This window comes from Mastigoproctus giganteus, chromosome 2 (assembly GCF_048544385.1).
Source record: "Mastigoproctus giganteus isolate SK-2022 chromosome 2, ASM4854438v1, whole genome shotgun sequence".
Taxonomy (NCBI): domain Eukaryota; kingdom Metazoa; phylum Arthropoda; class Arachnida; order Uropygi; family Thelyphonidae; genus Mastigoproctus; species Mastigoproctus giganteus.
Window position 1 is genome coordinate 105,161,978 of NC_143576.1, and position 26,986 is coordinate 105,188,963.

The 26,986-nt window shown below is 44.4% G+C and overlaps 1 protein-coding gene across 1 annotated transcript in view; it reads left to right on the forward strand.

Moving 5' to 3' along the window:
- The window catches only part of LOC150089478 (uncharacterized), a 706,048-nt gene extending 680,718 nt beyond the window's left edge, over positions 1 to 25,330 (forward strand). Inside the window, exon 7 of the mRNA XM_090389998.1 lies at positions 25,182 to 25,330. Within this exon, the coding sequence (XP_090246124.1) occupies positions 25,182 to 25,330 (149 nt within the window). The remainder of the gene's footprint in view (positions 1 to 25,181) is intronic.
- Positions 25,331 to 26,986: the final 1,656 nt, after the last annotated feature.

The following is a 26,986-nucleotide window of genomic DNA, read 5'->3' on the forward strand; positions in this document are numbered from 1 at the left end:
TGACTGGAATGCCTTCCAACATCAGGCAAATTTTGAACTCAGTACAGTCAGTCAGGAGCCTATCAATGATGCAGTAACGTACATCACAGAAATGATTGTCCAAGCAGCTGCGAATGCTGTTCCAAAAACATCTGGCCGGTTTCCACCATTTCCCAAACCTTGGTGGAATTCACAATGCACAGCAGCAAAAAAGGCTCAAAACAAAGCGTGGGGGATATTCCGTCGATATCCTACCACTGCTAATCTAATAGCTTTCAAGCGTGCACGAGCCAAAGCACGCTACATTCGCCGTCAGAGTCAAAAGGAATCATGGATTCGTTTTACATCATCTGTTAACCAGGTTACCAATTCTAAGGTAGTCTGGGATAAAATCCGGAAAATGAAGGGAAAATATACATCCCACCCTTCTTCAATCCTAGATTATAATGGATGCGCTATTGCAGATCCAACTGCAATAGCCAATGCTCTTGGGGAAACATTCTCTAACATCTCTGCAACATCCTCGTATTCCCCAGAGTTTCTGGTCCTGAAACATAAACTGGAAAAGGAGGCACTTAATTTTAAGTCCAAGAACATCTATCCCTACAATGGGCCGTTCACTATTCAGGAACTGAAAAGAGCCCTCGCCCTTTCCAAAGCAAGTGCTGTTGGACCAGATGGCATCCATTATGAATTGGTTAAACATCTTTCACCAAAATCTATGGATTATCTGCTCTCTCTGTATAACAGAATCTTTATTGAAGGGCAGTTTCCGGATTCCTGGCGCAAGGCAATCGTTCTTGCCTTTCCTAAGCCAGGAAAGGATCCAAAAATCACCACCAATTATCGTCCTATTGCTCTGACTAGCTGTCTGTGCAAAATTCTGGAGAGAATGGTCAATTCTCGTTTAATATGGTATTTAGAATCAAATGACCTTCTCTCCAATATCCAGTGCGGCTTCCGAAGGAACCGGTCCACTTTGGACCATCTTATTAGACTGGAAACATTCATCCGGGATGCTTTCCTAAAACGTGAACACTTGGTGTCGGTGTTCTTTGACATGGAGAAAGCGTATGACACAACTTGGAGATTTGGCATTTTAAAAGATCTGCATAGCCTCGGTCTTAGGGGGCAACTCCCCATTTTTATTAAAAACTTTTTAGCCAATCGATCTTTCCAGGTTCGTGTGGGATCCTCACTCTCTCGTTCCTTTAGCCAAGAGGAGGGAGTACCACAAGGATCAGTATTAAGTGTCACGCTTTTTGCCATCAAAGTAAATTCCATCACAGAACAACTTCCTCGAACTGTAAACAGTGCCCTCTATGTTGATGACTTTAGCATATTTTGCCAGTCATGCAACATGAGGGTGATTGAAAGACAACTGCAGAAAGCCATTGATCGACTCAACTCCTGGGCACTTACAAATGGTTTCAGGTTCTCGCCGGAGAAGACCGTTTGCGTACACTTTTGTCGTAAGCGTAATCTTCATCCTGAACCCGAATTAAGGCTCGGACGAAATGCTATTCCAATAGCAGCGGATACAAAATTCTTGGGACTCGTATTTGACAAAAAGTTGACCTTTCTGGATCACATCCGTCAACTCCGCACAAAGTGCACAAGAGGGCTGAATATTCTGCGCTCTCTTTCCTCTACATCTTGGGGTGCGGATCGATGCACCCTACTACGCATCTACCGTGCACTTGTACGATCCAGACTAGATTACGGGTCCCTGGTATACAATTCGGCCAGAGACAGTGTTTTTTTTTTTTTTTTTTTGATTTGGTAGTTGTTGGCGCATCGGCTTCTATGGCCATATTGCACCTCCCAAGGTTTTTGCAGTACTTTGATCCAAGCCCGAGGCGGGAATCGAACCCGCGACCTTGGGTTGCCGGGCAGGTACTTTACCCACTCGGCTAGCCCGGTCGGCAGAGACAGTGTACTTCGTTGGCTGGACCCTGTCCATCATCAGGCCCTCCGTATAGCTACTGGAGCATTTCGAACATCTCCTGTCCAGAGCTTATACGTCGAAGCAAACGAACCGCCGTTATCGCTTCGACGTAAGCAATTGTCTCTAAACTACGCTCTAAAACTAAAATCCTTGCCAGACCATCCTACGTGGCTATCCGTTTTTGAGCCACGATGGGAAAATTTGTACAACACTCGAAAGACTGCCAATCGTCCTTTTGGTATTCGTCTCCAAGAGCTACTCAAAGAACTTAATATCAAGGTAGACAAAGTTGCTCAAACACCGAAGCAACCCCTTCCACCCTGGCATGCTCATGTTCCGGCATGTGACTTGTCCCTTAGAAATTGGGGAAAGTCGGACACTCCATCGTCTGTCTACCTGCAGCTTTATTCAGCACACCGAGCTGAATATTCTGACTTCGCGCCAGTTTACACAGACGGCTCGAAGTCGGAATCATATGTGGGATCTGCTGCTGTCTTTACAGACAGCACTACATCGGAGCAGATTCCCTCTGAATGCAGCATATTTACTGCAGAGCTGCACGCAATAGAGTTAGCCTTGGATCACATTAGTGAATGCCAACACCAACGGTTCATTTTATATTCTGACTCTCTCAGCGTGTTACAGGCTTTAATAACCGTGAAATATAATTCTCATCCAGTTCTGTCTAGCATTCAGCAGAAGATTCACTTCCTCCGTGAACGTGAATATGACATCCGCTTCTGCTGGATTCCTAGCCACATTGGGATTAAGGGAAATGATTTGGCTGACGCCGCAGCCAAATCAGCAATTCCAAATAATAACCGTTGCCTGTCAGTCCCCTATACAGACTACAGGCAAACAATACAGCAAAAGATACATTCCCAATGGCAGGATTTGTGGAATAGACAGACTGGGAATAAACTATATTGTATAAAGCCTGTAATTGAACCGTGGCAGTCTAGTCTGCGCAGGAATCGTAAGGAGGAAGTTGTTCTTGCATGGACCCGCATAGGACATAGTCATTTGACTCATTCGTTTTTGCTGAGGGCTGATGACCCTCCTATGTGTGTGTCCTGTGGCACAACTTTAACTATCAGACACCTTTTAATTGACTGTCCAGATTTTAGCAATATCCGTTTTACCGCTTTTAACCATCTGACTGAGCCGTATACACTCAGTCAGATTTTATCTGACAATGACAATGTGTCTGCTGTTTTTAGCTATTTTAAATTAATAAAAGTTTTTAATTGTATTTAATTTATGCTTTTGTTACATTATTATATATTTCGACATGGTGGCCTTACTAATTAGGTCACCGAGAATTTAAACTTTTTAAATATTACGTAGTCTTGGCGCATTATGGCCACAGCTGCCAATGCGCCATAAAAAACCAAACCAATCAATCAATCAATCAACACTGGTGAAAATACTTATACTCACCTTTCCACTGGATCTATGTCAGCAATTGATTTAACACTCTGTTCCCCCATATTATACCCCAGTATAGAATGGACAGTATTAAACGACCCACACAACAGTGATCATTTTCCAATCATATGCAGAATCCGAACGCTTCAAACATCATATCCTGATAACCGCTCAAAATGGAAATTCTCCAGAGCAGACTGGAAAAAGTTTTCAACCCGTCTTTCTTTTGATAGCCAATTGATCAAACTACAATCCATTGATGATGCAACAGAGCATATTACCAAACAAATACTGACCACTGCCTCCGAAGCAATACCTCAAGCCTCCACATTTAAACACAAAAACCTTAAACACTGGTGGAATGAAGCTTGTACCAATGCCAAAAAGGAAAAAAAAAAATAAAGCTTGGAACCTGTTCCGGAAGTTCCCAACTACCAACAACCTAATTCAGTATAAAAGGCTAAAGTCAAAAGCTAGGCAAGTTAGAAGAAAAGCCAAAAAGGAATCGTGGATACAGTTTGCCTCCACTATTACAAAGGATACTAGCAGTCGTCTCATCTGGAAAAAGATTCGGCAATTAAATGGGAAATATCCACCTCTTCCTTCTCCCATCTTAATCAAAAATGGACAGGAAATTTCTTCATGTCAAGAAATAGCTAACGTCCTTGCAGAGAACCTTTACCAAACATCTGCCACGTCAGCATATAGCAACTCTTTTCTTAAAATCAAAGCTTCAGCAGAAAGGTACAAAATAAATTTCCATACTTCCCAATATATTGGCTATAATCAACCGTTTAACCTATTTGAACTGCAAACAGCATTAAAGAGATCACCTAACAGTGCAGCTGGACCTGATGGTATACCCCTCGACGTGGGCACCTGTACGTGGTGAGGGGACCTCCCAGTGACGCTGCTGGTTTTCCAGATTAGCATCACTGGGATCTAACGCCCATACCTTGGTTTCAGGGTTACATCTTTGAAATCCGGCGTGTGCAGCCGTGCGCCGCGACCCGTGGAAGCGGAAAGGGGGATCCTGGTGGTTGAGGGGCCCAGCTTCAATACACCACTTTGGCCCCTGCTTCGACGAGACGGGTGGTCCCGGACCGGCCCGACTGGGATCAATCGGCGGGTGGTATTACACTGCTAGGGTCAACTGCGTTCCAATAAGTCTCCCTCCCTTTGGTCCTGGGACGGGATAAAGACCTATTGGAAACGTGGGTATGGTGTTCTAAGCGAACTCGGCGTCCCATTCGTGTACGCAGTACCTGCTAGTTCACGAGTGGGCGCCCCCTCGTAGGGCTCCGTGGTGGGTGAGGTACTTAGGCATCAGACACTTTTTCTTTACTCTTATGAGTAATTTAAATTCTATTTCTTCTGGGGCCCCAACAAGGCCCCTACCTAACCGAGACGAAACCACAGAAAATACTTGTGCAAAAAGAGCCAGAACTGAGGATACACCACCATCTGTCACACCGCTTTTCCTCATTCTCCATTCCACCGGAGAGCAGGCACTCGGGAAAATGTCACCCTTTTTCATCCAGAAAGGATTAGAAGGGTTGACAGGATCCCCAAAATCTGTCAAAAGGCTACGTTCTGGAGACATTTTAGTTGAGGCTGCAAGCCAAAAACATGCACAGCAACTACTGAAAGCCACATCTTTAGGGGGATTACCGATCATCGTTACTCCCCATAAAACCTTGAATTTCTCACGCGGTGTCATATCAGAGTGGGATCTTCTTCATGTTTCTGAAGAAGAGATCTGCTCTGAACTTAAAGAGCAAGGAGTGACGGCTGTCAAAAGAATATCGATGCGGAAGGATGGGAATCTCGTCCCTACCCGAGTTCTCATCGTAACGTTTAACACCCCACGGCCTCCAAGTTCCATAAAAGCAGGCTATTTAAACTGCCCAGTGAGGGTTTATATCCCCAACCCACTGAGGTGCTTTAAATGCCAAAAGTATGGCCACTCTCAAACAGCTTGTCGTGGCAACCCCGCCTGTGCTCGCTGTGGTGCTAAAGACCATGAGAGCAAGGAATGTTTAGCTTCTAAGCCAAGTTGTACAAACTGCCAAGGGGAACACCCTGCATACTCTCGAGCATGCCAGCGGTGGAAAGAGGAGAAGGAAATTCAGAAACTAAAAACAGAGCTAAACATCTCCTATCAGGAGGCCAGAAGACGCATCCAACCTATAAATAGCGCCAAGCCCTCATATGCCCAGAAAGCTTCTGGGAAAAGTACCATTGGTACTCAGACTGATATGAGTATTCCACCAAGGGAGTCTTTTACCCCCATTGCGCGCTATTTATTAAGTTCCGAAAAGCCCACCCAAAAATCACAGTCAGCCGCCACTGCTATATCCGTACCTCCTAGTGCTCCACCACTTCCAAAACAGAGTACTAAAGAAACCAAGAAGAAAGGGGAGCAGACATCTACAATTCAAGAGACAATGGATGTCGAAAATAAGGAGGTACAGGACGACCCTGTCCTGGAACTCTTTGCGAAAGACGAAGAAGAAATGGACACAGGCCAACGTCCAGTCTTTCCAAAGAGAGATAAACCCAGGACTGAGAAAATGAAGCCCTCAGCCCTTCGGAAGCCACCAGACGGACCCAGTAAATCAAAATAATGGGTACATTTAAATTTCTCCAATGGAATTGCCGTGGATTTCGTAGAAATAGAGATGACATCAAGGCCCTCCTGAGTAAGCATGAACCAACTTGCTTTTGCTTACAGGAGACATATTTAACGGCAAATGAAGACCCTTACTTACGGAACTGTTCAGTTATTCGCAGAGACAGAGCTGGGGATGGACCTGCCCACGGAGGAGTTTCTATCCTTGTGGGTAACCACACCCCCTTTCAAGCTGTGATTCTTACCACTAATCTAGAGGCTGTAGCAGTTCGTCTTACAGTAGGGTTCCTACTAACTGTTTGCTCCATTTATTTGCCACCTGGGAACGACACCGCCCAGGCAGACCTTGATGATCTCATTAAGCAACTGCCACCCCCTTTCCTATTATTAGGGGATTTTAATGGACATAATCCGCTGTGGGGTAGTTCTGACATCAACAGAAGGGGTCGGATTATCGAGCGATTGCTTGAAAACAATGATCTGGCCCTTCTAAATGTGGGATCTAACACCTTTTTCCACACGGCTACCCGTACATTTACTGCTATTGATCTTTCCATCTGCTCCTCTTCCCTCCTGCCTCTGAGTACTTGGGAGGTCGAAGATAACCTTTATGGTAGTGATCACTTCCCCGTGTTATCCACCATTTCAAATGGGAGACAATGTCACCAGTCGAGGATACCACGTTGGAAGATCGATCATGCCGACTGGAATGCCTTTCGTCATCTGGCAACGTTTAATACCACCATAGTCAGCCAGGAGCCAATTAATGAGGCAGTAAAAAACGTCACAGAAAGTATAGTCCAGGCAGCAGCAGTTGCAATTCCCAGGACATCGTCCCGTTTTCCACGTTTTCCAAAACCATGGTGGAATGGAGAATGCACAGCGGCTAGGAAGGCTCAAAACAAAGCATGGGGATTTTTCCGCCGTTACCCCACCACAGATAATTTAATAGCCTTTAAACGTGCACGTGCCAAAGCACGGTACATTAGACGTCAGAGCCAAAAGGAATCTTGGATCAAATTTACATCTTCCCTTACAAGGGCCGCCAATCCCAAAGCCATCTGGGACAAAGTTCGGAAAATGAAGGGCAAATACAACTCACACCCTTCATCGATCCTGGAACATAATGGATGTACAATTGCAGATCTAACTGCAATTGCAAATACTCTAGGGGAGACATTTGCTAAAGTGTCTTCAGAAACAGCTTACCCCCCAGAGTTCCTCGCACACAAGCAGACAGCAGAAAAACATCACCTGAAGCTGTCCTCTAACAATCGCGAGGAATACAATCAGCCCTTTACACAGTGGGAGCTGAAAGCAGCACTCTTACTCTCCAAGGCGAGTGCTGTTGGGCCAGACGACATCCATTATGAGATGATTAAACATCTTTCATCGGAATCCATGGATCGTTTGCTCTGTCTCTATAATAGAATCTATATTGAAGAGACATTTCCGGACTCGTGGCATGTGGCAACTATCCTTCCCTTTCCGAAACCAGGAAAGGATCCAAAAACACCAAACAATTACCGTCCTATTGCTCTGACGAGCTGCTTGTGCAAGATCCTGGAAAGAATGGTCAATGCTCGTCTCTTGTGGTATTTAGAAGCTAATGACCTCCTTTCCAGGATACAGTGTGGCTTCCGAAGGAATCGGTCAACACTTGACCATTTAATCCGCTTGGAAACATCTATACGTGATGCTTTCCTAAAACGTGAGCACCAGGTGTCAGTTTTCTTTGATATGGAAAAAGCGTATGACACGGCTTGGAGATATGGAATTTTAAAAGATATATATAACTTTGGTCTTAGAGGACACATTGCCCTCTTTATCAAAAACTTCCTTACAGACCGGTCTTTCCAAGTTCGTGTGGGATCCACCCTCTCCCGACCATTCTGCCAAGAAGAGGGAGTTCCACAGGGATCAGTTTTAAGCGTTACGCTTTTTGCAATCAAAGTTAACTCTATAACCGAACAACTTCCTCCTACCGTAAACGGTGCCCTCTTTGTAGATGACTTTAGCATCTTTTTGCAGTCATGCAATATGAGGGTCATCGAAAGACAATTGCAGCATTCCATAGACCACGTCAACTCTTGGGCAGTGACTAATGGTTTTAGGTTCTCGCCACAGAAGACCGTTTGCGTACACTTTTGTCGCAAACGGAACCTTCACCCTGAACCAGAACTTAAACTCGGACAAGACATCATTCCAGTAGCACCTGAGACAAAATTCTTGGGGCTCATTTTCGACAAGAAGTTGACATTTTTACCTTACATTCGTCAACTTCGGACAAGGTGCACAAGAGGGCTGAATCTCCTACGCTCTATTTCCTCCAATAAATGGGGAGCAGACCGCTCCACTTTGCTCAGCCTCTATCGTGCACTTGTCCGATCTAAACTAGACTATGGGTCCCAAGTGTATACATCGGCTAGAAACAGCGTACTTAGATGGCTGGACCCAGTCCACCACCAAGCCATCCGAATTGCTACTGGAGCATTTAGAACATCCCCTGTCCAGAGTTTATATGTTGAAGCAACTGAACCACCACTGTCATTGCGACAAAAGCAATTGTCTTTAAAATATACTGTTAAATTAAAATCCCTGCCAGACAACCCTACGTGGACGTCCGTTTTCAAGCCACAATGGGAAAACCTATATAACACTCGTCAGACTGCCAATCGGCCTTTTGGTATCCGTGTCCAAGATCTGCTCAGAGAGCTCGACATCACGGTAGACAATGTTGCCCAGTCACCAAGGCAATCACTTCCACCCTGGCATGCTCGCATTCCATCATGCGACTTCTCCCTTAAAAATTGGGGAAAGTCCACAACTCCATCTTCTGTCTACCACCAACTCTACGCTGCCCACCGGACCGAATATTCCGACTTCTTGCCTATCTTCACTGATGGCTCGAAGTCGGAGTTGTCTGTTGGATGTGCTGCTATCTTTCCAGGTCTTTCTATATCTGGAAAGATTCCCCAACAATGCAGCATATATACAGCTGAGTTGTATGCTATAGAGTTAGCCTTGGACCACATTAAAACCCATAGGTACCAAAAGTGTATGGTGTACACTGATTCTCTAAGTACACTGCAGGCTTTATCGGGTATGAGGTATAATCCTCATCCATTTGTGACCCGGATTCAGCAGACGTTGCATTCCTTGTTTGAGTGTTCATTTGACATTCGTTTCTGCTGGATTCCAAGCCACATTGGGATAGTGGGAAATGAACTGGCAGATGCTGCGGCCAGGTCACCCGAACCCCAAAACAGTTATTGCCTGTTAGTCCCCTATACAGACTACAGGCAGTTAATACACAACAAATTACTGTCCCAATGGCAACAATCCTGGCATGAGCAAGTCACAAACAAGCTCTATCAGATAAAGCCTGTAATCGGACATTGGCAGTCTAGTCTGCGCAGGAATCGCAGAGAGGAAGTTGTATTAGCTCGGCTCCGCATAGGACACAGTCATCTTACACATGCTTTTTTGCTGAGGGCAGATGACTGTCCTATGTGTGAGAATTGTGACACCTATTTAAGTATACGCCACATTTTAACCGAGTGTCCACGTTTTAGACACGAACGTGATTTTTATTTTACCGCTTTTAGTCCTCTGGCTGAGCCTTATACACTCAGTCAGATTTTATCCGACAATGACAATGTGTCTGCTGTTTTTAACTTTTTAAAATCAGTAAACCTTTTTAATCGAATTTAAAATTCATTTGGCATTCCTTTGCTCATATGTTTTGTACTTTTACTCCTTTTATATCTTGACATGGTGGCCTAACTACTTAGGTCACTGAATATTTTCACTTTTTATATATGACCGGTATTTGGCGCATTATAGCCTCAGTTGCTGATGCGCCAATAAACCCCAAACCAAACCAAACCAAACCTGATGGTATATATTATGTAATGCTGAAACATATAAACAGTACAGCCTTGAATTTACTATTATTGTTCTATAATCGGATTTTTCTTGAGGGTACGTATCCATCTTCCTGGTATCATTCCATCATTTTGGCCTTTCCTAAACCAGGAAAAGATCACACATTTCCAGAAAATTACCGACCTATTTCTCTAACTAGCTGCCTAAGTAAAATCCTAGAAAGAATGATACACAGACGGCTTACCTGGGCTCTTGAAACTAAACAACTGATGAACAACAATCAGTTTGGTTTCCGACAAAACCCCTCGACGTGGGCACCTGTACGTGGTGAGGGGAGCTCCCAGTGACGCTGCTGGACTTCCAGACTAGCATCACTGGGATCCAACGCCCACAGCCTAGGTTCCAGGCTTACATCAATGGAATCCGGCGTGTTTGCCGTGCGCTGCGACCCGTGGAAATTCGGAAAGGGGGATCCTGGTGGTTGAGGGGCCCAGCTTCAATACACCACTTTGGCCCCTGCTTCGACAAGACGGGTGGTCCTGGAAGGCCCGGCTAGGATCAATCGGCTAGTAGGCTCGCCTGCGAGGGTCAACCGTGTCAATGCCACGCCCCTACCCTCATGGTCCGAGGGACAGGATTCAGGCTGGCGGCGGTGCGGGTATAGTGTCTGGGTAGCCCTGGCGTCCCACTCCCGAGCGCATTTATTGCATGCCGGGTAGTGGGCGTCCCTTTGGGCTCCGTGGTGGGTGGGGAGCCCGGGCACTGAACAACTAAAAAATCTCTATGAATCCTGATAAACTTACTCCTTCAGGGGCCCCAACCCGGTCCCTATCTGAAAATTTAGACAGTGATGCAGATAGCATTATTGCTACAAAGAGGCAGCGAACAGAAATATCATCAGGGCCTGTTCCAAGATTTTTAATAATTCATTCTACCACAGAAAAACCGATTGGCAAAATGTCGCCCTTCTTCATACAGAAAGGGTTAGATGGGTTAGTAGGTTCACCCAAGTCAGTTAAGAGGCTCCGTTCTGGAGACCTCTTAATCGAAACCAAAACTGACAGGCAATCTGAGCAGCTACTCCGTGCAACATCAATCGGAGGAATACCCATAACAGTAACACCACATAGAACACTAAACTCATCGAGAGGTGTTATTTCAGAATGGGACCTTCTCGACGTAACCGAGGAGGAAATCTGCTTGGAACTGAAACCTCAGGGAGTTATAGCCGTGAAGAGAATTAGTGCGCGTAGGGATGGGAAACTTGTTAAAACCAGGAGTGTTATCCTCACTTTTAACTCTCCCAAACCTCCTGATGAGATTAAAGCTGGCTACATCAACTGTCCAGTGCGTCCATATGTTCCAAACCCTTTACGGTGTTTTAAATGCCAGAAATATGGACATTCTCAAATGGCCTGCCGCGGAGTCCTTGCATGCGCCCGATGTGGCGCAAAGGACCACGAAACAACATCATGTTCAGCCGCAAAACCCACTTGTATTAATTGTGAAGGCGAACATCCGGCCTATTCACGAGCATGCCAGAGGTGGAAAGAAGAAAAAGAAATTCAACGGCTGAAGGCAGAGCTAAACATATCGTATCAGGAGGCAAGGAAAGCAGTGAAACCTCTCAACATCAAAAAACCTACCTACGCCCAGAAGGTAGCAGGGAGATGTTCCGTCGGAACTCAGACGGACATGTCCATCCCCCCAAAAGAATCATTTACCCCTATCGCACGTTATCTCCTAAGCTCCCAAAAACCTGCACAAAAGGACCAATCAGCTGCCACTCCTATATCAGTACCTCCTAATGCTCCACAAATAACAAAAGCAATCACGAAAGAAAAGAATAAGAAAGGTGAAATACCACCTACAACCCAAGAAAACATGGATGTAGAGCAGAAGGAGGTACAAGAAGACTCAGTCTTGGAGCTCTTTGCTGAGGAGGAAATGGACACTGGACAGCGTCCGTACTTCCCCAGGAAGGATAAATCCAGGACTGAAAAAGGTAAGCCCTCAGCACCTCGGAAGCCGCCTGATGGACCCACCAAGCCAAAATAATGGCTAAATTCCTACAGTGGAACTGTCGTGGATTCCGGCGAAACAATGATGACATCAAGGCCCTTCTGCAAAAGCATGAGCCAGTCTGCTTTTGCTTACAAGAGACATACCTGAAGGCAAATGAAAACGCTTCGCTTCGTAACACCACTATCATTCGAAAAGACAGAAGTGACGATGGACCTGCTCATGGGGGTGTTGCTATAATATTGGGCAACCATACCCCATATCAAACTATTGCGCTCACCACCAACATGGAAGCGGTAGCGGTTCGCCTTACGGTAGGTTTTTTAATAACAGTCTGCTCAGTTTATTTACCACCAGGGGCTGATATCTCCCAGACGGACCTTGATGATCTCATTGTGCAGCTGCCTACTCCTGTATTACTCCTGGGCGATTTTAATGGACATAACACCCTGTGGGGTAGTGCAAATGTTAACAGAAGGGGACGTGTCATAGAGCATATGCTCAATGACAATGACCTATCCCTCCTAAATGTGGGAAGTAACACCTTTTTCCACATGCCTACCCGTACGTTCTCTGCTATCGACCTGTCTATATGCTCCCCCTCTCTCCTTCCTTCAATCAACTGGGAGGTAGAGGAGAATCTTTATGGAAGTGATCACTTCCCCGTGATAACCAGCTTACTTAAAGGGATGCCATGCTCACCTTTTAGGTTACCGCGATGGAAGATTGATCAGGCTGACTGGAACACCTTTCAACACCTGGTAGACTTTAACATCAGTACAGTCAGTCGGGAGTCTATCAATGATGCAGTGGCGTACATCACAGAAAGAATTGTCCATGCAGCTGCAGCTACAATTCCGAAAACATCTAACCGGTTTCCACCATTTCCAAAACCTTGGTGGAATACTGAATGCACAGCAGCAAAAAAGGCACAAAATAAAGCTTGGGGGATATTCCGACGATATCCTACCACAGCCAATCTCTTAGCCTTCAAACGTGCACGCGCGAAAGCGCGATATATTCGTCGTCAGAGCCAAAAGGAATCGTGGGTCCGCTTTACATCCACCATTTCCCAGTCAACCAGCAGTAAAGCTATATGGGACAAAATCCGGAAAAATGAAGGGTAAATATACATCGCACCCTTCATCGGTCCTGGAGTATAATGGATGCGTTATTGCAGATCCAACTGCAATAGCCAATGCACTTGGGGAGACCTTTTCTGCCATCTCGTCAACATCTGGTTACTCCTCAGAATTTCTGGTCTGGAAAGATAAATGTGAAAAACAGCCAATAAACTTTAAATCAAGAAGGTCTCATCCCTATAACGGGCCCTTTACCACGGAAGAATTAGAAACAGCTCTAACTCTTACCAAGGCAAGTGCTGCCGGACCAGATCTTATCCATTATGATATGATCAAACATCTGTCTGCAAAATCCATGGACCAACTGCTTTTTCTATATAACAGAATATTTAAAGAAGAGCAGTTTCCGGATTCCTGGCATAAGGCAATCGTGCTAGCCTTTCCTAAACCAGGAAAGGATCCCAAAATCCCAACGAACTACCGTCCTATTGCTCTGACTAGCTGTCTGTGCAAAATTCTGGAGAGAATGGTCAATGCCCGCCTTATCTGGTATTTGGAGTCTAATGGGTTTCTCTCCAGATTTCAGTGCGGCTTCCGTAGGAATAGGTCAACTTTGGACCACTTAATCAGGCTCGAAACTTCCATTCGAGATGCCTTTTTAAAACGAGAACACCTGGTGTCAGTGTTCTTCGATATGGAAAAAGCTTATGACACAACTTGGGGATTTGGAATTTTAAAAGACATCTACAGCATCGGCCTTAGAGGTAATCTCCCCAATTTTATTAAAAACTTTTTATGTCACCGATCTTTCCAAGTCCGTGTAGGATCTACTCTCTCTCGCTCTTTTATCCAAGAGGAGGGAGTACCTCAAGGATCCGTTTTAAGTGTTACGCTTTTTGCCATTAAAGTGAATTCCGTCACAGAACAACTTCCTCCAACTGTAAACTGTGCCCTCTATGTTGACGATTTTAGCATATTCTGTCATTCCTGCAACATGAGGGTAATTGAGAGGCAACTGCAACGTACCATTGACCATTTGAACTCATGGGCAACGAATAACGGGTTCAGGTTCTCTGCACAAAAGACTGTTTGCATGCATTTTTGCAGAAAGCGCAATCTTCACCCTGAACCTGAACTGAGGCTTGGACAAAATGCAATCCCAGTAGTACCTGAGACTAGATTTTTGGGGCTTATATTCGATAAAAAGCTGACCTTTCTGGAACACATCCGTCAACTACGTGCGAAGTGCACGAGAGGTTTGAACATCCTACGTGCAATCTCCTCACATTCCTGGGGCGCTGACCGGTGTACCCTTTTGCGCCTCTATCGTGCACTCGTACGATCTAAGTTAGATTACGGGTGCCAGGTATACGCATCCTCTAGACTCAGCGTACTCCGATGGCTGGATCCCATCCACCATCAGGCTATCCGTATTGCCACAGGAGCATTTCGAACTTCTCCTGTCCATAGCCTCTATGTCGAAGCGAATGAGCCCTCGTTATCGCTTCGTAGGAAACAGTTGTCTCTACAGTATGCTTTGAAACTGAAATCCCTGCCAGACCATCCGACGTGGACATCCGTTTTTGAGCCACGCTGGGAAAATCTGTATAACATTCGCCAGACTGCCAATCAACCATTCGGTATTCGTATCCAAAGGCTTCTCAACGATTTGAACATCACGTTAGACAATGTTGCCCCATCACCAGGGCAACCTTTTCCACCCTGGCATGCTCGTGTCCCAAACTGCAACTTCTCCCTTAACAAATGGAGAAAGGACAATACTTCGTCCACCGTCTACCTGCAGCTCTTTTTAGCTGATCGCTCCGAACATGCTGACTTCTTGCCCATCTACACAGATGGCTCGAGGTCAGAAATGTCTGTTGGATCTGCAGCTGTTTTCCCAGATGCCACGGTATCTGAGCAGATCTCCAACGAATGCAGTGTGTTCACTGCAGAGCTGCATGCGGTTGAGCTAGCCTTAGATCGCATACGAACCACCCACCACAAAAAATATATTATATATACCGATTCTCTGAGTTCATTGCAGGCTTTATCATCGATGAGGTTTAACCCTCATCCTGTCCTCACTCGGATACAGCAGAAGCTGCACTTCCTTGTACAATCTCGATTTGATGTTCGTTTCTGCTGGATCCCAGGCCACATTGGGATCTCAGGAAATGATTTGGCAGACACTGCAGCCAAATCAGCAAACCTATTTAACTCTTGCCTGTTAGTCCCCTATACAGACTACAGGTCGGTAATTCGAAAGAAACTTGTATCCCAATGGCAACACTCATGGCATGGACAGATTACAAACAAGTTATATGAGATTAAGCCTGTAATTGAACATTGGCAGTCTAGTCTGCGCAGGAACCGAAAAGAGGAAGTTGTTCTATCTCGACTCCGCATAGGACATTGTCACTTGACACACTGCTATTTGCTGAGGGCAGACGATCGTCCTATGTGCAGAAATTGTGACACCATTTTAACAGTCCGTCATATTTTAATTGAATGTCCGTCCTTTTATAATGACCGCCGTTTATGTTTTAGCCATCTGTCAGAACCTTATACACTCAGACAGGTTTTATCGGACAATGACAACGTGTCAGCTATTTTTAAGTTTTTACAACTTATTAATCTAAATAATTCTATCTAAAATATTTTTATCGTTTTATGCTATATGAACGATTTATGTCGTATATTATTTTACAATAATATACAAATAATTTTAATATTATAGTTTTATATTCTACAACCTTTTGACTTGGCGCATTATAGCCTTAGATGCTAATGCGCCATAAAACCCTAAAACAAACAAACAAACAATCCGACAAAACAGATCCACTTTAGATCTAATGGTGAAAGCCGAGACTAACATCCGCAATGCTTACGTCAAAAATGAACATCTTGTAATGGTAAGTCTCGATATAGAAAAGGCTTTCGACACTACCTGGAGATACGGCATATTGAGAGAGCTTCATTCCATAGGATTGCGAGGGCACTTACCAGAATTCGTTAAAAATTTTCTTCAACACAGAACCTTTCAGGTCCGCTATCAATCTGTACTTTCCCGGTCCCCTCAACGTGGGCACCTGTACGTGGTGAGGGGACCTCCCAGTGATGCTGCTGGGTTTCCAGATTAGCATCACTGGGATCTAACGCCCATACCTTGGTTCCAGGGTTACATCTTTGGAATCCGGCGTGTGCAGCCGTGCGCCGCGACCCGTGGAAGCGGAAAGGGGGATCCTGGTGGTTGAGGGGCCCAGCCTTAATACACCACTTTGGCCCCTGCTTCGACAAGACGGGCGGTCCCGGACCGGCTCGACTGGGATCAATCGGCGGGTGGTTCTATACTGCTAGGGTCAACTGCGTTCCAATAAGTCTCCCTCCCTTTGGTCCTGGGACGGGATAAAGACTTATTGGTAACGTGGGTATGGTGTTCTAAGCGAACTCGGCGTCCCATTCGTGTACGCAGTACCTGCTAGTTCACGGGTGGGCGCCCCCTCGTAGGGCTCCGTGGTGGGTGAGGTACTTAGGCATCAGACATTTTTTCTTTACTCTCATGAGTAATTTAAATCCTTCTTCTGGGGCCCCAACAAGGCCCCTACCTAATCGATCGTTAGATGAGAGTGAAAGTAATTCAGCTAAAAGAGCCAGAACTGAGGAGAAAACAACATCTGTGACACCTCTTTTCCTCATTCTCCATTCCACCGGAGAGCAGTCACTTGGGAAAATGTCACCCTTCTTCATCCAGAAAGGATTAGAAGGGATGGCAGGTTCACCCAAATCCGTAAAACGGCTGCGTTCTGGAGATATTCTAATAGAAGCATCAAATGTAAATCAAGCTGAAAAGTTTTTGAAAGCCACATCTATAGGGGGAATACCCATCATCACAACCCCTCACAAAACTTTGAACTCTTCAAGAGGTGTGATATCAGAGTGGGATCTTCTTCACGTTTCTGAAGAAGAGATCTGCTCTGAATTAAAAGAACAAGGAGTAACAGCTGTCAAGCGAATATCCATGCGTAAGGATGGGAATCTTGTCCCTACCCGAGTTCTCATCCTAACATTCAACACCCCAAGGCCTCCAAGTTCCATCAAGGCAGGGTACTTAAACTGCCCAGTGAGGATTTACGTTCCAAACCCACTGAGGTGTTTTAAATGTCAAAAGTACGGCCACTCACAAACAGCTTGTCGTGGTAACCCTGCCTGTGCTCGATGTGGTGCTAAAGATCACGAGAGCAAGGAATGTATAGCTCCTAAGCCTAACTGTATTAACTGCCAAGGAGAGCACCCTGCATACTCTCGAGCATGCCAGCGGTGGAAGGACGAAAAGGAGATACAAAAGTTAAAAACGGAGCTAAACATCTCCTACCCAGAGGCCAGAAAACGCATACAACCAATAAATAGCGGAAAGCCTTCATATCCTCAGAAGGTTTCTGCGAAGTGCACTATCGGTACACAAACAGATATGACTATACCACCAAGAGAGTCATTCACGCCGATTGCACGCTATTTATTGAGTTCACAAAAGCCCACCACAAAAACACAATCAGCTGCTACTCCAATATCCGTACCTCCTAGTGCTCCACCACTAACAAAACCAAGTGGTAAAAAAGAGCAACCAAAATTAACAGAATCAATGGATGTAGAGGACAAGGAGGTACCGGACGATTCAGTCTTGCAACTCTTCGTGGAGGAAGAAATGGACACCGGACAGCGTCCATTCTTCCCCAAAAAAGATAAAGCCAAGACTGATAAAAGTAAGCCCTCAGCACCTCGGAAGCCGCCTGATGGACCCACCAAGCCAAAATAATGGCTAAATTCCTACAATGGAATTGTCGTGGATTCCGGCGAAATACAGATGATATCAAGGCCCTCCTGCAAAAGCATGAGCCAGTTTGCTTTTGCTTGCAGGAGACATATCTAAAGGCAAATGATGATCCTACCATGCATAACATCACAATCTTTCGTAAGGATAGAATTGCGGATGGTCCTGCTCATGGAGGAGTGGCTATCCTTGTGAGTAATCAGACCCCAGTTCAGCCTTTGCTAATTACAACCAGCATAGAGGCTGTTGCAATTCGCCTTACAGTGGGATTTTTATTAACGGTCTGCTCTATTTATTTGCCACCTGGGACTGACATCTCCCAGGAAGACCTTGATGATCTTCTAACGCAGTTGCCACCCCCTTTCTTACTTCTTGGGGATTTTAATGGACATAACACCCTGTGGGGTAGTGCTAACATCAATGGAAGGGGGCGGGTCATAGAGCGTATGCTCAATGACAATGCCCTTTCCCTTCTAAATACTGGAACAAACACCTTCTTCCATATGCCTACCCGTACTTTTTCTGCCATTGATCTCTCTATCTGCTCCCCTTCTCTACTCCCATCACTCACTTGGGAAGTGGAGGAGAATCCATACGGAAGTGATCACTTCCCTGTGATAACCTTGTTACACAGTGGGAGACCATGTCTTCCTTTTAGGTTACCACGGTGGAAGTTTGATCAGGCTGACTGGAATGCCTTCCAACATCAGGCAAATTTTGAACTCAGTACAGTCAGTCAGGAGCCTATCAATGACGCAGTAACGTACATCACAGAAATCATTGTCCAAGCAGCTGCGAATGCTGTTCCAAAAACATCTGCCCGGTTTCCACCATTTCCTAAACCTTGGTGGAATTCACAATGCACAGCAGCAAAAAAGGCTCAAAACAAAGCGTGGGGGATATTTCGCCGATATCCCACCACGAACAACCTTATAGCCTTCAAACGTGCACGAGCCAAAGCACGCTACATCCGTCGTCAGAGTCAAAAGGAATCGTGGATCCGTTTTACATCATCTATTAACCAGTCTACCAACTCTAAGGTAGTCTGGGATAAAATCCGGAAAATGAAGGGAAAATATACATCCCACCCTTCTTCAATCCTAGATTATAATGGATGCGCTATTGCAGATCCAACTGCAATAGCCAATGCTCTTGGGGAAACATTCTCTAACATCTCCGCAACATCTTCGTATTCCCCAGAGTTCCTGGTCCTGAAACATAAAATTGAAAAGCAGGCACTTAATTTCAAGTCCAAGGGCCTCTATCCCTACAACGGGGCATTCACTATGCAGGAACTGAAGAGAGCCCTCACTCTTTCTAATGCAAGTGCTGTTGGACCAGATGGCATCCATTATGAAATGATTAAACGGCTTTCACCAAAATCTATGGATTATCTGCTCCTTCTTTATAACAGAATCTTTATTGAAGGGCAGTTTCCGGACTCCTGGCGGAAGGCAATCGTCCTTGCTTTTCCTAAGCCAGGAAAGGATCCAAAAGTCACCACCAATTATCGTCCTATAGCTCTGACTAGCTGTCTGTGCAAAATCCTGGAGAGAATGGTTAATTCTCGTTTAATATGGTACTTAGAAACAAATGACCTTCTCTCCAACATCCAGTGCGGCTTCCGAAGGAACCGGTCCACTTTGGACCATCTTATTAGATTGGAAACATCCATCCGGGATGCTTTCCTAAAACGCGAACACTTGGTGTCGGTGTTCTTTGACATGGAGAAAGCGTATGACACAACTTGGAGATTTGGCATCATAAAAGATCTGCATAGCCTTGGTCTTAGGGGACGACTCCCCATTTTTATTGAAAACTTTTTAGCCGATCGATCTTTCCAAGTTCGTGTGGGATCCTCACTCTCTCGTTCCTTTAGCCAAGAGGAGGGAGTACCACAGGGATCAGTTTTAAGTGTCACGCTTTTCGCCATCAAAGTAAATTCCATCACAGAACAACTTCCTCCAACCGTAAACGGTGCCCTCTATGTTGATGACTTTAGCATATTTTGTCAGTCATGCAACATGAGGGTTATTGAAAGACAACTGCAGAAAGCCATTGATTGCCTCAACTCCTGGGCACTTGAAAATGGTTTCAGGTTCTCGCCGGAGAAGACCGTTTGCGTACACTTTTGTCGTAAGCGTAATCTTCATCCTGAACCTGAATTAAGGCTCGGACAAAATGCTATTCCAGTTGCGGCGGATACAAAATTTCTGGGACTCGTATTTGATAAAAAGTTGACCTTTCTTGATCACATTCGTCAACTCCGCACCAAGTGCACAAGAGGGCTAAATATCCTCCGCTCTCTCTCCTCTACATCTTGGGGAGCAGACCGATGTACCCTCCTTCGGCTTTACCGTGCACTTGTGCGATCCAGACTAGATTACGGGTCCCTGGTATACAATTCGGCCAGAGACAGTGTACTTCGGTGGCTGGATCCTGTCCATCATCTGGCACTCCGTACCGCTATTGGAGCATATCGAACATCTCCAGTCCAGAGCTTATACGTCGAAGCAAACGAACCGCCGTTATCGCTTCGTCGTAAGCAGTTGTCTCTAAACTACGTTTTCAAACTGAAATCCCTGCCAGACCATCCTACGTGGCTATCCGTTTTTGAGCCACGATGGGAAAATTTGTATAACACACGTAAGACTGCCAACCGACCTTTTGGTATTCGTGTCCAAGAGCTACTCAAAGAATTTAATATCAAGGTAGACAAGGTTGCCCAAACACCGAAGCAACCCCTTCCACCCTGGCATGCTCATTTCCCGGCATGTGACTTGTCACTTAGAAATTGGGGAAAGTCGGACACTCCATCGTCTGTCTCCCTGCAGCTTTATTCAGCACACCGAGCTGAATATTCTGACTTCGCGCCAGTTTACACAGACGGCTCGAAGTCGGAATCATATGTGGGATCTGCTGCTGTCTTTACAGACAGCATTACATCAGAGCAGATTCCCTCTGAATGCAGCATATTTACTGCAGAGCTGCTCGCTATAGAGTTAGCCTTGGATCACATTAGTAAATGCGAATACCAACGGTTCATTTTGTATACCGACGCTCTCAGCGTGTTACAGGCTTTAATATCTGTGAGATATAATTCTCATCCAGTTCTGTCTAGCATTCAGCAGAAGATTCACTTCCTCCGAGAACGTGAATATGATATCCGCTTCTGCTGGATTCCCAGCCACATTGGGATTAAGGGAAATGATTTGGCTGACAATGCAGCCAAATCAGCAGTTCCCAATAATAATCGCTGCCTGTCAGTCCCTTATACAGACTGCAGGCGAATAATACACGAAAAGATACACTCCCAATGGCAGGATTCGTGGAATAGACAGACTGCGAATAAATTATATCTTATAAAGCCTTTAATTGAACCGTGGCAGTCTAGTCTGCGCAGGAATCGTAAAGAGGAAGTTGTTCTCGCCCGGACCCGCATAGGACATAGTCATTTGACTCATTCGTTTTTGCTGAGGGCTGATGACCCTCCTATGTGTGAGTCCTGTGGCACAATTTTATCAATTAGACACATTTTAGTTGACTGTCCAGATTTTAGCAATATCCGTTTTACCGCTTTTAGCCATCTGACTGAGCCGTATACACTCAGTCAGATTTTATCTGACAATGACAATGTGTCTGCTATTTTTAGCTTTTTGAAAGCAATAAACGTTTTTAATCGTATTTAAATTTCATGTTATTATTATTTCGTTTATTGATTTATCATTGTAATTAGATCTGGACACGGTGGCCTAATTAATTAGGTCACTGAGATGTTAAATTTTTATATATTACCTGGTCTTGGCGCATTATAGCCTTAGATGCTAATGCGCCAATAAAACCAAACCAAACCAAACCAAACTTTCCCGGTCCTATACTCAAGAAGAAGGTATCCCGCAAGGATCAGTACTGAGCTCTACCCTTTTTTCACTTAGACTGAACACCATAACACACAACATCCCAAATACTGTAGAACTATATATGTATGCTGATGATCTAACTATATCTTGCCGTTCCAAAAATATACATACCATTGAAAGACAGCTGCAACTCTCTATAAATAAGTTGGAGGCATGGACAATGCAAAATGGATATCGTTTATCAGACCAAAAAACAATTGCAGTTCACTTTTGCAAAAAACGTAAGCTACACCCAGAACCAGAACTCAGATTAAAAAACCATTTGATCTCTCTCACCAGTAATTTCCGTTTTTTAGGCCTAATATTGGACACCAAACTGAACTTTGTTTCACATATCACATACCTCCGAACTGTCTGTCTAAAGAAACTTAATATACTTAGGTCCATTTCTGCTATGACATGGGGAGCTGATAGGTACACTCTATTACATTTGTATCGTGCTATTATCAGATCTCGTTTAGACTACGGTGCTATTGTATATGATTCAGCCAGGAAAAGCGCATTAATCAGACTTAATACCATCCAACACAGTGCCCTTCGAACTGCTCTGGGCGCATTTAGAACATCCCCTGTTCAGAGTCTGTATGTAGAGGCACACGAACCTCCACTTCACCTTCGAAGGAAAATGTTGCTTCTAAATTATGGAGCTAAAATTCAGAGCCTTCCAGACCATCCCGTTCGACCGTTGCTTTCCAACCCTGAGTGGACAACGTTCTATAACAGTAAACCGAATGAAAATAGACCAACTGGCATGAGACTAAAAGATTTGCCTCACACCTGGAATATTGATTTTGATAACATACTTAAAGAAAGCGATATTCCTGATCCACCCTGGTCTGTAAATCTCCCTCACTGTGATACGCACTTTCAGCAATGGGGAAAGAACTCCCTGGCAAATGAAAATATCAAACAACTACATAAAGAACATGCCCTCAACAATATACAAAGCTACCAAATATATACAGATGGCTCAAAAACAGATTCTACAGTTGGTGCCGCAGCTGTCTCTCCATCTTTTACAGTCTCCATATCACTACCAGTTGAATGCAGCAGTTACACTGCTGAGTTATATGCAATTAAACTAGCCTTACAGAATATTAACACTATCCACAATGCTAGCAGTATAATATACACTGATTCATTGAGTGCAGTGTCTGCTTTGGGTAATCAGTTTTCAATATCACAACCAATCGAAAAACAAATCATTTGCTACTTAAACCACCTACGAAGTAGGAATCATAAAGTGAAATTCTGCTGGATCCCAGGGCATTCTGGTATCTTAGGCAATGAGAGAGCAGATCAGGCAGCCAAAAATCCAAACAGTGCAACACCAGCAAATTATAAAGTACCATATAGAGATTATTTGAGGCATATAAAAAAAGTCTATATGTTTCAGTGGTCAGAAATATGGAAGGCACAAAGTAATAACAAGTTGCTCCAAATCAAAAAATAACCTGCGTTATGGATTTCCAGCTTTAGACAAAATAGACAGGAAGAAGTTGTTCTAGCAAGACTAAGGATTGGACATACTCATCTAACCCATATGTTTCTTCATGGGGGATGACCCACCTCGATGCACCCATTGTTCACTACCGCTTACAGTCAAGCATATACTTTTAGATTGTCCTCACTATTCTCCTTTCAGAAGAATTTTCCATTCTCAATCACAACTACAAGAACCGTTATCGCTTAACCACATGATTGGCAATAGTGCTAACCTAGCTACACTCTATACATTTCTGAAGGAAATACATATATATGAATTCCTATGATGCCAAAATAGAACATATTATATTACCTTAGAATAATAATGTAGGACCTGGCACATTTTGGCCTTAGTTGCCCTTGTGCCTTTAAACACCAATACGAATACGAAGTACAACACCAGCAAATTACCAAATACCATACAGAGATTATTTGAAGCATATTAAAAAAGTCTGTATGTTTCAGTGGACAGAAATATGGAAGGCACAAAGTAATAACAAGTTGCTCCAAATCAAAGAAGAGCCAGCCTTATGGATTTCCAGCTTCAGACAAAATAGACAGGAGGAAGTTATACTAGCAAGACTAAGAATTGGACATACGCACCTAACCCATATGTTTCTACTCATGGGGGATGACCCACCTCGATGCACACATTGTTCACTACCGCTTACAGTCAAGCATATGCTTTTAGATTGTCCTCACTATTCTCCTTTCAGAAGAATTTTCCACTCTCAATCACAACTGCAAGAACCGTTATCTCTTAACCACATGATTGGCAATAGTGCTAACCTAGCTACACTCTATACCTTTCTGAAGCAAATACATATATATGAATTCCTCTAATGCCAAAATGGAACACATTATATGACTTTAGGATAATAATATAGGATCTGGCACATTTTGGCCTTAGCTGCCCTTGTGCCCTTAAACTCCAATACCAATACCAATACCAAAAATATTAAGGAACTTTTCTGCTTTCTGAAACAAATTAGAGTGTATAATCTTTTATGAATAGCTCTCAGAACTGAAATGAATTTGAATTGTTACGTTCTTTATTATTTTCTGATATAACTATGAATAGGCGCACCATAGCCATAGCAGCTAATGCGCCAATAAACAACCATACCACACACACACACTTGTCGAATGTAGCTTGTTGAACAACGCCCGACGAATGGCTTTTAGTTCCATCTCAGATCTGCAACAACCCCTGTCTCTCAATAGCATCGTAGGTAAAGAAGCAAATCTCTCTGAATTATTTCTCTATTTAAAAAAATTCAAGTGTATGATCGTTTTAACTGCTGTACAAGCAGTTCCCGTATGTAAAGTCAATTGATTTGGGAGGTGCAATATGGCCTAAGTTGCCCTTGCACCAAAAAAACACCACAACAACAACAACATTTGTTTGACTGAATTTTATTCAAGATTGAAGTAAGTTCTTCTGCAGTGAATGGACTTGTTTCTTCTAAAGAAAGGTATTTTTGGTGTCAATCTCGAATAGATAGATGGTGTGAAGTATCACTAGTGAGATCATCATTAGGCAGAAGTTGGTCCAAGATGGCATTTATGGAGTCTATATCTCGACATGGTGGCCTAACGAATTAGGTCACTGAATGTTTAACTTTTTATATATTACCTGGATTTGGCGCATTATAGCCCTAGTTGTTAATGCGCCAATAAAATCCAAATCAAATTCAAATTCAACCCACAGCCTGTTCCGATTTCCGATTTGAAGTTGTTAATAGACCTGTACAATTCAGACATCTACCTAGGTTAAGAAATCTGCGAAACTGCTAATAGAATTATCACAATTATGGAAGAAAAATAATTTAGATAAGATTATTTAGATAAGTTCGATTTAATTTTAAATGATTATGGAATGGAATGATTCCTTTTACATGAAAGATATTTCAAAGAGAACTTGCATTTGATTTGATTTTTATCTTTCACTCATGAAATTAATCAGTTATGGTTATTATTTATCCGATGTCAATCACCAATGCCAAATATTTCAAGAATTCTGATCCACATTTGCCAATCGAGGTAAGTTGTATTGCTGGTTATTCTTTCCCCTCGACGTGGGCACCTGTACGTGGTGAGGGGACCTCCCAGTGACGCTACTGGACTTCCAGACTAGCATCACTGGGATCCAACGCCCACAGCCCAGGTTCCAGGCTTACATCAATGGAATCCGGCGTGTTTGCCGTGCGCTGCGACCCGTGGAAATTCGGAAAGGGGGATCCTGGTGGTTGAGGGGCCCAGCTTCAATACACCACTTTGGCCCCTGCTTCGACAAGACGGGTGGTCCTGGAAGGCCCGGCTAGGATCAATCGGCTAGTAGGCTCGCCTGCGAGGGTCAACCGTGACAATGCCACGCCCCTACCCTCATGGTCCGAGGGACAGGATTCAGGCTGGCGGCGGTGCGGGTATAGTGTCTGGGTAGCCCTGGCGTCCCACTCCCGAGCGCATTTATTGCATGCCGGGTAGTGGGCGTCCCTTTGGGCTCCGTGGTGGGTGGGGAGCCCGGGCACTGAACCATATAAAAAACTCTATGAATCCTGATAAACTACCTTCTTCAGGGGCCCCAACCCGGTCCCTATCTGAAACCATTGACAAAGATCCAGATAGCATTATTGCTAATAAGAGGCAGCGAACCGAACTACCATCAGGGCCAGTCCCAAGGTTCCTAATCATGCACTCAACCGGTGAAAAACCGATTGGTAAAATGTCGCCCTTCTTCATACAGAAAGGGTTAGACGGGTTAGCAGGTTCTCCCAAATCAGTTAAGAGGCTCCGTTCTGGAGACCTCTTAATTGAAACTAAAAATGACAGGCAATCCGAACATCTACTCCGAACAACATCAATCGGAGGTATTCCTATAACAGTGACACCACACAGAACACTCAATTCATCTAGAGGTGTCATTTCGGAGTGGGACCTTCTCGACGTATACGAGGAGGAAATCTGCTCCGAATTAAAACCACAGGGAGTCATTGCCGTCAAGAGAATCACTGCGCGAAGGGATGGTAAAATTGTTAAAACCAGGAGCGTTATCCTGACTTTTAACACTCCTAAACCTCCTGATGAGATTAAAGCTGGATACATCAACTGTTCAGTGCGTCCATACGTTCCGAACCCTTTACGGTGCTTTAAGTGCCAGAAGTATGGACATTCTCAAATGGCCTGCCGTGGAGTCCTTGCATGCGCTCGATGCGGTGCAAAGGACCACGAAACAACAGCATGTTCAGCCGCAAAACCCACCTGTATTAACTGTGAGGGCGAACATCCGGCCTACTCACGAGCATGCCAGAGGTGGAAGGAAGAAAAAGAGATTCAACGGCTGAAGGCAGAGCTTAACATATCATACCAGGAGGCAAGGAAATCGGTCAAACCCCTGAATATCAACAAACCTACCTACGCCCAGAAGGTAGCAGGGAGATGTTCCGTCGGAACTCAGACGGACATGACCATTCCTCCAAAGGAGTCTTTCACTCCCATCGCGCGGTATCTATTAAGTTCTCAAAAACCTGCACAAAAGGACCAATCAGCTGCCACTCCTATATCGGTACCTCCTAATGCTCCACAAATTACAAAAGTAGTTATGAAAGAAAAGAATAAGAAAGGGGACGTCCCACCTAGTACCCAAGAAAAGATGGATGTCGAGCAGAAGGAGGTACCCGAAGAGTCAGTCTTGGAACTCTTTGCGGAGGAGGAAATGGACACGGGACAGCGTCCATTCTTCCCCAAAAAGGATAAATCCAAGACTGATAA